The sequence below is a fragment of the Antechinus flavipes genome, chromosome 5, assembly GCF_016432865.1.
Source record: "Antechinus flavipes isolate AdamAnt ecotype Samford, QLD, Australia chromosome 5, AdamAnt_v2, whole genome shotgun sequence".
Lineage (NCBI taxonomy): Eukaryota > Metazoa > Chordata > Mammalia > Dasyuromorphia > Dasyuridae > Antechinus > Antechinus flavipes.
Window position 1 is genome coordinate 114,179,861 of NC_067402.1, and position 13,561 is coordinate 114,193,421.

Genomic DNA, 13,561 nt, shown 5'->3' on the forward strand with positions numbered 1-13,561 from the left:
TTCCCCGGGGCCAACAGAAGCATTCCCCTTAGTATAGAAGAACTCTGTTCAGAGTGTTCCCAAGTTATGCTTCTCTTTTCCCTTTCCCCCTTCCCTCCTCTCCAGTGTTTTGCTTCTGACCACCACCTTCCTTAAACAAGCCTTCTCCTTTCTTATACTTTCCCCCTACTACTTCAAGTGTTCCCTAGGTGTGTGTTTGTGTGTATGCTTATATTTCTGGGTTTGTTATAATCTTCAAAGTGAAAACACATTTCAATGGCTTTGTTTGGGGGGAGTGAGGAAAAAGACATTACTTTCCAATTAAAAATTCATATTAAAAAAGAAAAATTCTTGTGACAACAAAATGAATCCATAACAGAAACCATTTAAAAACGGTTTATTTCTCAATCTTAAGTTCATCACCTCTTTCCTGACATCGTTTATAACTCGCTTCATGTCCTTTGGAGATGTGGTCAATTACTGCCTCAGTTCTTAATTCTTCCAAAGATTTATTTATAATGTGGCTGCTCTTGTATAAATTGCTCTCCTGCTCATTTTACTTTATATATTAGCTCATACAAGCCCTCTAGGTTTCTCTGAAGCTTTTTCTTTTTTTAAAAGAAAAAAATATTTTCTCATATACCACAATTTTTCAGTCATTTCCCATTGTCCGAGGCAAACTAAGGCACTCCCTTTTAAGTCAAGAAGCATCTATCAAGCAATTAATATGTGCCAGGCACATAGCAGATTCTAGTTCTTTTCTTTCCCCCTTCTGCTGCTTCTTCTTTTTTTAAATAGCTTTTTATTTACAAGTTATATGCATGGGTAATTTTACAGCATTGACAATTGCCAAACCTTTTGTTCCAATTTTCCCCCTCCTTCCCTCCATCCCCTCCCCTAGATGGCAGGATGACCAATACATGTTAAATATATTAAGAGTATAAATTAAATACAAAATAAGTATATACGTCCAAACCATTATTTTGCTGTACAAAAAGAATCGGACTCTGACATATTGTACAATTAGCCTGTGAAGGAAATCCAAAATGCTGGCAGACAAAAATATAGGGATTGGGAATTCAATGTAGTGGTTCTTAGTCATCTCCCAGACTTCTTTCACTGGGCGTAGCTGGTTCAGTTTATTACTGCTCCATTGGAACTGATTTAGTTCATCTCATTGCTGAAGATGGCCATGTCCATCAGAGTTGATCATCATATAGTATTGTTGTTGATCTTTCCCCCTTCTAATCCCTACTTCAAAGTCAGGAAGTATGTTTACACTAAACTGTCTATAATATAAACACTTTTGTCCATTTTAGGAAAGGGCTAGGTTCCTTTGATGAACATTATCCTCCATTCCCTGACTCAAATTTCTCCCTCTACTTCATCCTCTGTTCCACTGTCAAAGTGGTCTTTCTAAAGTTCAGGTCACCCCCATCCCAAGCCACTCAATAAGCTTTAGTGACTGTTTGGCTTTTAAAGGCCTTCATGATCGGGCCCCTTCTTACGTTTCCAGATGATTTACTCCAGGAGCAATGCCCACCTTGCTGTTCCTCATGGCTCTCTCCAGTGCCTGGAATTCTCTCCCTCCTCATCCCTGCTTCGTGGCTTCCCTCCAGTCTCAGGTATAATTGTCTTCTAGAAGAAGCCTTTTCTGGCTCTCTGTGATTATCTTCAACTTGTCTTGTATATATTTTGTTTGTACATAATTTGCATATTGCTTTCCCTATTAAGACTCCTTAAGATCAATGACTATCCCTTTCCCCCCTTAGCACAATGCTAAATTAGAAGCTTAATAAATACGTATTGACTTGTCTTTTTACGTTTGAAAAATAGCACAGTTTACTTTTTTCCTTTTTTTATACACTGGTACATTTCTTTTATTTTCCCTTCTATTTCCTTTCTTCAAAGCTTCAGTACAGAAACAATACACCTACGGGATCTTTCCCCACACTCTTATTTAACTCTCAATACCCTTTAAAGAGTTTCCAAAGGGTCACTTCTTGTTTCTCACCCTTTTAGAATGTTAGCACTATATCAGCTAAGCTTGCTGCTTAAATAAATTTAGCTTTTTAGTTTTCTTTTGACTCATTTGTATTTCAAAGTTTCTATTCAGCTTTGGTCTTTCCATTAAAAACTGCCTCAAAAGTCCTTTATTGCACAAAAGGTGTATTTTTCACTCCGCATGATTATATTAGCTTTTCAGGTCGAATTGTTCTTTGTTGCAAGCCTATGATCTTTTGTCTTTTTTGTAATAATCTATTCCAATATTTCTTTTGGTTGTTAGAATTTTCCAGGTTTTGTGTGACTCTGACTATAGTTCACTGATACTTGAAATGTTTCTTTCTAGATACCTACGGTATTTTTTTGATATTGAGGACTTAGAATTTTGGCTATATATATTTTTAAAGATGTGTTCAGTGGCTTCTATACATCCTTTGTCCTCTGCTTTGAATAGATTTGGGCAATTTTCATTATGACTTCTTGAAATAATGTTCAGGATTTCGGGGGATGAGGTGGGGTCATTGTGGTTTTGGAGGAATTCTATGATTCTTAAGTTTTCTCCACTTGACCTTATCAGTTCTTATATTTATTTTCTTTCAATCATTTATAATATTTCATTATTTCTTGTCTCACAGCTATTGATTTCTGCTTGGTCTATTCTACATTTCTTGGGTTACGTTTATCACATTTTCTTCTAAACCATTTATCTTTCAATTCCTTTTTTCTAGGGTTTTAGTTTCATTTTTCTCTTACTTTATTTCTTCAGGATACTCATAATATGGTGCTTGTGGAAAACTTTTATTTCCTTTAAGTCTCCAATTGCAGCTGTTGGGCAGCTATGCCTTCTTTTCGGTGATTTCTAGATTTGTAATAATTTTTGAGAGTAGTTAATTTTTTCCTTTGACTTACCTCTTTAGGGTTAGATCCTGAGTTGGGCCTCTGTGCCAGGGTCAGGCTTTGTCCCGTGCCATTCTTATCCTGAGATCTAACCTCCTGTGGTCAGGTTCCCTTAGACTTTTGAAGTTCAGAATATTGGACTTTAGAGTCTTCTCTGACATCTCAGAATCATTAGGGACCTCAGAACCTTTGTGCCTGGGGTTTCTCAGTGCTATTGATTTTGAGGCTTCTGCTGGGACTTTTGAGGATTCTTCTGCTCTCCCAGAACCTAGCAGGCTATACATGCTCCTGACCTATTTCTGGTACGCTCCCCCACACCGGTGCTGTCTTTGCTGATGGTCCCCTTTCCAACTGCCCTCTTAAGCACTTCTGGTAGAAGCTTCTCACTGGACTCCATTTATTTAGTGTGATGCAAACTCCAGGGTTTCAATGGAGTAGGTATATGGGAGTTTTTGGGGGGAAGCCTGGCATATATTTGAACCAATATGAGCTTTGTAAGTGTCTCTCTTCTGTAGAATTTGGGAACCAGTCTGTATTTGCCCTATTCACACTTTGTCATGGTTTTGTAGACTTCAGTTACATTAACTTATTCACAAAAACCTTATGGAACCCCTACCTCTGTGCAAGGCACTGTGCTAGAAACTGGCCCACAGCAGAATACTGCTCTATTTTTCATCTTTAGGCAATTACAAACATCCCAGTTGGATGAAAATCTTTAAAGATCCCTTTAGAAAGACAATTTCCCATCTTCCCTTGGCAACTTGTTCTGTGATTCTCGAGCTTCTTTGGTCTAGAGATCTACTCTATTAAGAGTCTATCATGTCACATTAAACAAATAATGGTACTGAATAGTAGAAACTTAAGACTTAGCAAGAAACCGAGCCCATCTCAGCCAAGCCCCAGCCTGAACAAGAACCCCCTCCACAATATGTGCACCAAGTGGTCAGACTTGGCTTGGAGATGGTCAGTGAGGGAGAAGAGAGCCAACTTCCACTTCTGGGCAGGTCTGAGGGTTAGGAAGTCTTCTCTTATGTAAAGTTAAGCACTTCTCTGCTTCCAGCTATGCCCTCCGAGGCCCCCAAATCTCTCTCTACACCATCACAACCCTTCAAATAACTAAAGAAGGTGGCTCCTCTGCAGAGTTCCGGTTGGAGGGGAGTTGCTGAATTTTGAGAGAAAATAACCTACTGCAACATTTAATCACTCCTCCCTGTCAGGATAACCTGAATTTCACACGTCCTCCCTCCCTTGATATCTCTTGCAAGAAGATATCCAACTGGCAATACCCATTGGAGCTCTGCGTTCTGATTCAGGGATAATTATTTTTCAGAAAATTAAGTACTTAATATTAATATAATTCTAGATAAGCCTTTACCTTAAAACATCAAATATTTTCCACAGATAAAAAAGTCACTCCTAAAAGGTAGTTTATTTGTCTCAGAGGCCAAGATTTGTCCCATGACTCCCCACCCACCAGAGACAATTCACATCCCCGCTTCCTGTAGCCACATCTGTAACTATTTATTGAATGAGGCAGTAATAAACAGAATGGGAAAACAACACAGATTCCATGCTCTGCTACTGGATTTTTGCTTTTTTTTTTTTTTTTTCCATCTTCTTGGCAATCTCTCAAACTACCAGGAGGTTATTTCACCACAAAGGAAACAAGGACTTTAAAGCCACCGGACATCTTCACAATGACAATAAAAAATAATAATAATTATAATAATAATAATTAAAAAAATAACAAACTGTAGACTTAGGACTGTTTATATGTAAATGTTCCCCCTCCCCCCAATACATACAGAAAAAAACATACAAAGAACATCGGAAAGCTTCATATAAAACAAGCAAATCCGAGAATCTGAAACTTTCTCAAAGGCTGAGCAAGACATGAAGAATCTCTTAATGTTGTATTAAAAAAACATTAAATACATACACTGCTGCACACACTGGGGGAAAAGGGTCTGGGAGGAGAGAGGAAGAGGGATTCCTGTGTTCAAGGAGCAGAGGTTCGGCTTGCTGGGAATTCAAGTGATAATCTGCCACTGGAAATCCAACGCTTGCAGCAGGGAAATTGTGTTTAAGAGTAAAAAGAATATACAGATCAAACAACCACTGTTAGGGGCAGGAAAGCTGTACAGGGCTTGCTGGGACAGGTACGGGACCTGTGTTGTCCAGGATCCTGGGGTACAAATGTAAACCCTCCATTCCTATCTCCAAAGTCATTTAGGTAGAGAAGAAAATGAATGGGAATCAAAGTCCTGGAGGGTAGGGAACACACACTCTATCCTTAGTTCACTTGTTTTCTTTTACTCTGACCCAATATCATCAGTAACAGTCACACCTTATGTGAATCAGACGTACCTTTCAGTTCTGGGGTTTAATATTGTTAAGTCACAAAGTTGCAGGAAAGAAAACATTTAAGGTAGTTGGTGTCTCCTGTTCCTTGAAAATTGATTTCTCTCTCCCTCTCCCTCCCTCCTTCTCTGTCTCTCTCACTCATACACACACTTACTCTCTCCCTCTTTCTCCCCCCCTTGTTCCTCCTTCTCTCTCTCTCATACATACACACACACATACACACCCCCCCCTCAAACACTTACATAGGTTTCCTCAAATCTTATCTATCTTTTCTATTTTTCAATTCATATGGATAAGACCAAAATCAGGGCTGACCAAAGGAAAATTGAAATTGCTGTTTAAAAAAAAAAAAAAAAAAAGGTTTCCAAGGAAGGTGGAGGAGGGGGCTCCAGCCCACCTGGGGCGCTGTTAATTCTGGCCCTGCCTCCAGGAGTGCCTGCCTCTGCTCTGCCTTCGCCACAATCCCGCCCGTGTGTGGACACCTCCCAATGCACCCCACTCTGCGGTCCCTTTCCTTGGGGTGAGTCCAGTAGAAAGATTTCACTGCCTCTCTTAGGGCAGCTTTCTCAGAAGGCATGGCTACCTCTGCCTGAGTCTGTCAGTAGCTCAATGCATGGCCCTAGAAGAAACATATAGCAGAGCAACTGTGTCTAGCTGTGTAACCTACCACCCACTAAACTGGGTGAATTACTTTTTCCACAGCTCACCTTGATTTCATACAGCTAATTTAATGTGGGTTTCTCATATATATATACATATATACACACATATATATATTTCATATATATGTAAATGTGTATATACCTATGTACACATATACATATATTTTTCCACACACACACACACACGCGCACACACACACACACGCACACACACATATATACACACGTTTTCCGCAGAAAGGAGTCCTGCCACAATTTGGCATTTTCTGGACAGTGAAATCAAAAGTGTTGAATTTGACTCCACTGCATCAGAAAATCAAGAGTGGTGCTTTTAAAAAAATGCCATTTCATGTGTCCTCTGTTCCCCCCCTTTTTTTCCTTTTAAAAAAAAAGGATAACAAAACTTGCTTCCAAAGTTGGGGGACTTAATGGCGCTGATTGCACTTCTGCAAACGTGTAAAAAACTTCTTTGTCGTAGAGTAGAAAATGACCCCATGATCCAGGTCAGTGTCACTGTTCCAATGTCACCACCTCCACAGCCTGGCCATCCATGGTGACAGCACTGTCCGCTATCCTCGTCGTCACGGGGGCCATGGCCACCTGGACTGGACCGTTCCCTTGGGCCAGGCTGGTTACCACAGTCTGATACATGCTCACTGGAATCTGCACCAAGCCTGTGAAAACAAAGGCACAGAACCAGGGTCACTTGCTGCCTCCCTTTTGCGTTTCGTGACAGCTGACATCACACGGGGGAAAGGACTTATTCCTACTTCAGAAGACAGAAAAGGGGCGTCTGGAGTGGGCTTTTTTTGAAGCTGTGAGACATTATGAACTTTATCAGGCTGTCACACTGAGGGGAAGAAGGGGCACCAATCCACAAAGCAACAAAAAATGCACTCAGCCCATTCTCCTTCCTTTCCCTCATCACAGCAGCTACCCCTCTATTCTCTTTGTCAAAAATGGCAGAGGAAACCTTGGGCATGAGGGTCCCCCCCAAGTCACCCATCTCTTCTTGACTTGGTTTTTCTTACCACATCAATAATTTAGATGCAGACATATCTCTCATATGTATAATGTCAATTATCCAGCTAAAACCCAGATGAGAGATGACCAAATGCATTTAAGTCCCTGTTCACTGAAACTAATTGATGAACTACTCTAGTGTCCAAATCCAAAGCTAGTTAGTTTTTTACTATCAAGGAAATAGATTTAAGTTAGAATGAGTATCACCTGAGGGAGAGAATGTTTTCAGGGTCAACATTTGTTGGCTAACATTGCTAACAAACCCCTTATGGTTTAAGGTGGGGCTGCCTGTCCTTGGAAGAGAGATAATTAAAATGCTGAGGTAAAATAATCAGGTCTGGGATTGTCCCTATGCTACATCTGCTTAGGTCTTGTAGGCTAACCTGATTAGCCCTACATGCTAAGCTCAGCTTGGATTTTGGGTTATTTCAATTCTATTAAGCAACAAGCATCCTTTCACACCATTTGGAAGCTTTTCTTTTTAGTTTTCCCACAATATTTTAGAGAAAGTTAAAGGAAGCAAGGTCCTTAGGATCTTCTGTCAATCTTAAAGGCTGGTAACAGGTAGTTTATGTTTACAAATTTGTGGTGATTTTAACAATATATTGGAATTTAAAGGAACACTGGAAGAATCGAACCCAATCCCCTTATGATAAAAAAGAAAAACAGAGGCTTAGAGAAGTTAAGCTCCATAGTAGCAGAGACAGGATGAGAACTTTCTGGGGTTTTCACTATTAGAAATCTGGGCTCCAAAGGGCTATCAAACTGTGCATATCCTTTGATTTAGCAGTCTCATTGTTGGGTCTTTTTCTCAAAGAAATCACAAAAAAGGGAAAAGGACCCACATGTGCAAAAATGTTAGTGGCAAGAAACTGGAAACAGTGGATGCTCATCAGTTGGAAAATGGCTGAATAAGTTACGGTATATGAATGTTATGGAATATTATTGTTCTATAAGAAACAATCAGCAGGATGATTTCAGAGAGGCCTGGAGAGACTTACATGAACTAAGGCTAAGTGAAATGAGCAGAACCAAGAGACCACTGTACACAGCAACAAACAGATTATGTGATGATCAATTGATATCAACATGGTACTTCTAGACCCAATAGACTTGAGATAGAAAATGTCATCTATTTCCAAAGACAGAACTACGGAGACTGAATAATATTTTCATCTTTCTGTTTTTTCTTTCTTGTGGTTTTCCCCTTTTGTTCTGATTTTTCTTTCATGATATGATTAATATGAAAATATGTTTAAAATGATTGTATAAGTATAACCTATGCTTGCTATCTTGGGAGGGGGGAGAATTAAGGGAAGGAGGGAGAAAAAAATTTTGGAACTCAATATCTTACAAAAATAAATGCTGAAAATTTTTTTACATCTAGTTAGAAAAATAAAATACATTAAGTAAAAATAGATTTTGAAATAAAGTAATATAAAAAATATGTACACAAAATTAAAAATTAAAAAAAAAAAAAAAGAAGTCTGGGCTTGAAATGATCAAAGGGAAAAGTTTATTTCATGGAGCCTACAAACAGGAGATGCTCACCAAATTTTAGTTTGCTTTTCTTCAGGATGTAATGCAATTTCCCTTTGATGTATACAGGTGGCCAAAATGGAACCTGGAGGTCAAAACTGACTCAGAAATGACAAATCCAAGGCTGCATGGCTTCTTCAGCTAAAAAGACAGACATGTGGGAATTCTGTGGCTCATGGAATGAGGCAGGTTTCTAAGCTCGGCTTTATTTTCTAACTGATTTGGTATGACTCAATGCCAAAAGGCTACCAAAGCTCAGATTAAAAATATTTCTGTACCTCTGGCCTCAATCACACTTTTCTGGGCATATTCACAAAGACATCATGCAGTTCTCTTTGAAGATATATTTTATTTCTTAAAGAGGCTAGAAATCTCTCACAATGGAGAAATCCTAAGGAAAAAATCCATTAACCTCATTCTTTCTCCCCCTTCCCAATTGCCTGTAATGTTTGTTTGGCACTGAAGTTTATATAATCAGGCACTATCCTAAATTACTAGATATATATTCTGTTTTCTCCAACTAGATTGCAGCCTTCTGAGGAATGCAACTGGCTATCCCAGTGTACATATACATGCTGGCGGCAGCATGGCTGCTAAGATCCTTTTTGGTCCTCAGGTCACCATGCTGATTCCTCTGGGGAATGGTAAGAAAAACGTCAAGATCTCTTACTTGGACCAAAGCAGTGTTATAAGGGAATCTGGGTTGCAGTTACTCAATTACCTAGATGACAAGTATTTAATTGAATGATTCAGAAAAGGAAAGACAGACTGGACAGATATTTTCTATGTGGTTGTGGAATTTAGTCAGACTGGCAGGACAAGATTCATGAGTTGCTTTGAAACAGTAAAAGTGCAAGGATAATGGATGGACTGGCTGTGAATTCTACCAGTATTCATGAAATACTGAAAGAACAAGAGAAAGGTCCTTTGCACATCAGATGGATACCATCTGGGAGATTTATGGATGGACAGGGACAAAAGTCACACAGGATGGCACAATATGCAATATTATGTATTATACATGTCATGCTTTAATAGATGGCATATGTAATTTGGCATGAACAGTCATGTTGATGAAATCAAAACCCACTGATATCTTAGATAGCAATGAATAAAGTGGTTTGGCATGCATACAGGTAGCCAGTTTTCCAATTTCAGGTTTAAAGATGGTTAAAATAGGAAGTAAAACTAACCCTTTCTGAATAAGATCTTAATCTCTGCCTCTGCTGTGGTTCTGTATGCCAAGCGTTTGATGCAGGTTAAAAAGGTTAATTAGTAGCACAAATGTATTACTCTGAAAGAAACTATGACGAGGTCACTGTTCATTTCTTGAATGTGTATATTTTGTATAAATTCATCTATCAGGCTGTCTGATGGAATCTAAGCTTTTTGAGGTCAAGGACTCATTTCTGTTGCTGTATAACCCAAGTGCTTGCATGTAGTAGGTGCCTATTAAATTGTTGGTTGACTGCCAATCAAGTGAATTCTCTGGGAGAAGTAACAAGATACACCTAAAGAGAACTTTAGGATTTGACAATTGCACACAGTCTATAGATTTTCTTGCGACAGGAAAGGATGGAGTGGTTTCTTTGGAGGCAGAAAGCCTGGATTCAAATGCTGTCTCTGATAATGAACTACTTGGTTTCCTCATCTGTAAAATGCAGATAACACTACCTGTAGTATAGCTATCTCATAGTGTTCTTTTGAGGGCTGAATGAGATGATGTAAGTAAAAGAACTGTTCAGACTTTTAAAGCACCAGATAAATTAGTTGCTATTATCCCGTAGCTTGGGAAAGGATGGGCCTTTGAGCTGGCCAGCCTCACAAACTGAAAAACCTTTTAGATTTGTTACTCATTGTAACTATCTAGCTCTTTCAACTTTAAGAATTTTCCAGTTAGTTGTGAAATAGTTTTTTATTTGGGAGAAAAGAAAAAGTTGAAGAGTGATAAATGAAATCCAGAATGAGAGGCAGCTAAATTATCAGACTGAGAGAATGCTAAGAGATGGAAGGGAAATAATCTGGAAAAAAAAAAAAAAAAAAAAAAAAAAAAAAAAAAAAAAAAACCAAAACCTAGTGCTCTTTAAAGGAGTGCAGGTAAGTAGGAGTAAAACAGGTGCAGTTTAAAAATGAAATGCCAAAGGAAAGTGCTCAGAACTGGAAAAAGTGGGATTTAAAAAAAAAAGATTTTAAAAGACAGAAGTTGCACTCCAGTGACCAGAAACTCATAAAAGTAGGGAAGAACTGCCCCCACCTCCCAAGATATTTCTGGGTTTGAGTGGCTGCAAGGGGGTTTTAGAAGTCTGGAATGTGAAGTTATTCCATTAACAGGTTAAACAAAGGCCAGTACTACAGAAAGAAGAATGAATGGCTATGTGAACATGTAAATAGAATAAGAAAAGAAAAATCAAGTATAAGAAGCCAGTTTAGTAAGTAGCTCTAATAAGGTGATGGAAATTCACAAATGAAGATTAGAAAAAAAAATAAAACAGAAGTGAGAGAAAAACAGTAAGGAAATTCAAAAATTTGCAGTAGGCAGGAAAAAATAGTAATCCTCATATAAACTGAAACAATGGGAAAAATCTCTTGTCCATCTCAGCAGTTGTGTTTCTTTTACTCTCCCTCACCCCACCCCCACTCCAATTCCCCAATTTCATTATATTTATTTTTTGAGCAGAGACTTTTTTATTCTTGTTTAACGTTCCCACTCTCACCTCTACCCCACCCATTACAAATAGGTATAGTCACACAAAACAAATTCCAGCATTAGCTATGTTTCCCAAAAAAAGAAAGGAAGAGGAAAAAATGCTTTAATCTGCACTCTTGAGTCCACCAGCTCTCTGTATGGAAATGGATAGCATGTTTCAACATGAATCCTTTGGAACTGTGGTTAGTATAATACTTCCGTTACTATATAAATTGTTCACCTAGTTCTGCACACTTCGCTTTGTATCAATTCAAACATGTCTTCTTATACTTTTTCTGAGCCATCATCATTTCTTATAGCACAATAAGTATTCTTTCACTTTCATATATCATGACTTGGTCAGTATTTCTGACAATTGTTTTTCAAATATATGGCATTAGCTGCCTTTAGGACATTTTTTTCCTTCCTAAGTCTATAGATTTTGTCTATACTTAAATATGGCCCTTAGAATTGTTTGGATTTACTACTTGTCATTTTTGGTCTAGAGAAAAATATTCTCTGTCACCCCTTTTGGTATTTTCTTGGCAGAGATACTGAAGTAATTTGCCAATTTTTTCTTCAGTTCATTTTACAGATGAAGAAAGAGTGAAGTGACTTGCTCAGGGTCATACAGCTAGCAAATTTTGGTCTAAGGACCAACTTGGATGGCAGACTATGGACATATAGGACATCACTAGGTCTCTGTTGGATCTTCACTGGCAAAACTTTAATGAGTTAAGACGGATCACCTCCAAGCCATACCAAGGCACTGGAGGAAGACTTGAGTGAATAAAGGCGTTTTAAAAATTAGGAAATATACAAAATCAGGGGTGAAAGACAGTAAGTGGTCCTGAAGAAGTGAGCAAAATAAGTGGAGAGAACAGAAGAAAAGCTAGATTTCAGAGCTATCAATTAAATTTTATATAAATAAATTTAAACCCCAATTTTTATCACATGGCTAGTTGCCTACTTGATCCAAAGAAATGTCAAGAAAATTTAAAAGTAGAGGAGGGGGAAAAGGGAAAACTACCCAGAGAAATAGTTATCAACCTGTTCAACAGACAAGCTGAACAAACTAAAATACACTACAGTTGAGCTAAAACTTCCTCACCACTCCAGTAGCAATCAGAAAAATGAATTTTTTGGTGAGAAATGCATGAAGGGGGAGGGCACAGGTCTACTTCAGCCTCCTAGAGCCTTGAAGGTAGTGAGAAGGAATTTGACAAAATCATTTGCCTGACACCAGATATATTTGCTGTCACTAGGGAGTTTTGGGGAACATTTTTCTTAGTGACCAGTGCAGCTCCTACTATAAAAAACTACTGTTTTCAATGGTCCTTTTCTCTTTATCCCATAAAGTACCTCAAACCAAAATTTATACATGTTATCTATTTTTTTAAAGCAATCTGCTTATTCATATGGAAAAACAAAAGGTCAAGAATTTCAAGGGAATTAATGAAAAAAAAAATCAAATGAAGGTGGCCTACCTGTACCAGATCTAAAATTATATTATAAAGCAGCAGTTACTAAAACCATCTGGTATTGGCTAAGAAATAGACTAGTTGATCAATGGAATAAGTTAGGTTCAAAGGACAAAACAGCCAATAACTTTAATAATATAGTGTTTGACAAACCCAAAGACACCAGTTTCTGGGATAAGAATGCATTATTTGACAAAAATTGCTGGGAAAATTGGAAATCAGTATGGCAGAAACTAGGCATTGACCCACACTTAACACCATACACCAAGATAAGGTCAAAATGGGTTCATGATCTAGGCATAAAGAATGAGATGATAAATAAATTGGAAGAGCATAGGATAGTTTACCTGTCAGACCTGTGGAAGAGGGAGGAATTTATGACCAAAGAAGAACTAGAGATCACTATTGACCACAACATAGAAAATTTTGATTATATCAAACTGAAAAGTTTTTGTACAAACAAAACAAATGCAAACAAGATTAGAAGGGAAACAATAAACTGGGAAAACATTTTTACAATCAAAGGTTCTGATAAAGGCCTCATTTCCAAAATATATAGAGAACTGACCCTAATCTATAAGAAATCAAACCATTCTCCAATTGATAAATGGTCAAAGGATATGAACAGACAATTCTCAGACGAAGAAATTGAAACTATTTATAGACATATGAAAATATGCTCCAAATCATTATTAATCAGAGAAATGCAAATTAAGACAACTCTGAGATACCACTACACACCTGTCAGATTGGCTAGAATGACAGGGAAAGATAATGGGGAATGTTGGAGGGGATGTGGGAAAACAGGGACACTGATACATTGTTGGTGGAATTGTGAACACATCCAGCCATTCTGGAGAGCAATTTGGAACTATGCTCAAAAAGTTATCAAGCTGTGCACACCCTTTGATCCAGCAGTGTTTCTA

At 38.1% G+C, this 13,561-nt stretch overlaps 1 protein-coding gene across 2 annotated transcripts in view; it reads right to left on the reverse strand.

Moving 5' to 3' along the window:
* Positions 1 to 6,235: 6,235 nt before the first annotated feature.
* The window catches only part of NRF1 (nuclear respiratory factor 1), a 130,595-nt gene continuing 123,269 nt past the window's right edge, over positions 6,236 to 13,561 (reverse strand). For both annotated transcript variants that reach the window (XM_051962834.1, XM_051962833.1), the window contains exon 11: positions 6,236 to 6,580. In XM_051962834.1, coding sequence (XP_051818794.1) covers positions 6,417 to 6,580 — 164 coding nt within the window. In that variant the 3' untranslated portion in view covers positions 6,236 to 6,416. The remainder of the gene's footprint in view (positions 6,581 to 13,561) is intronic.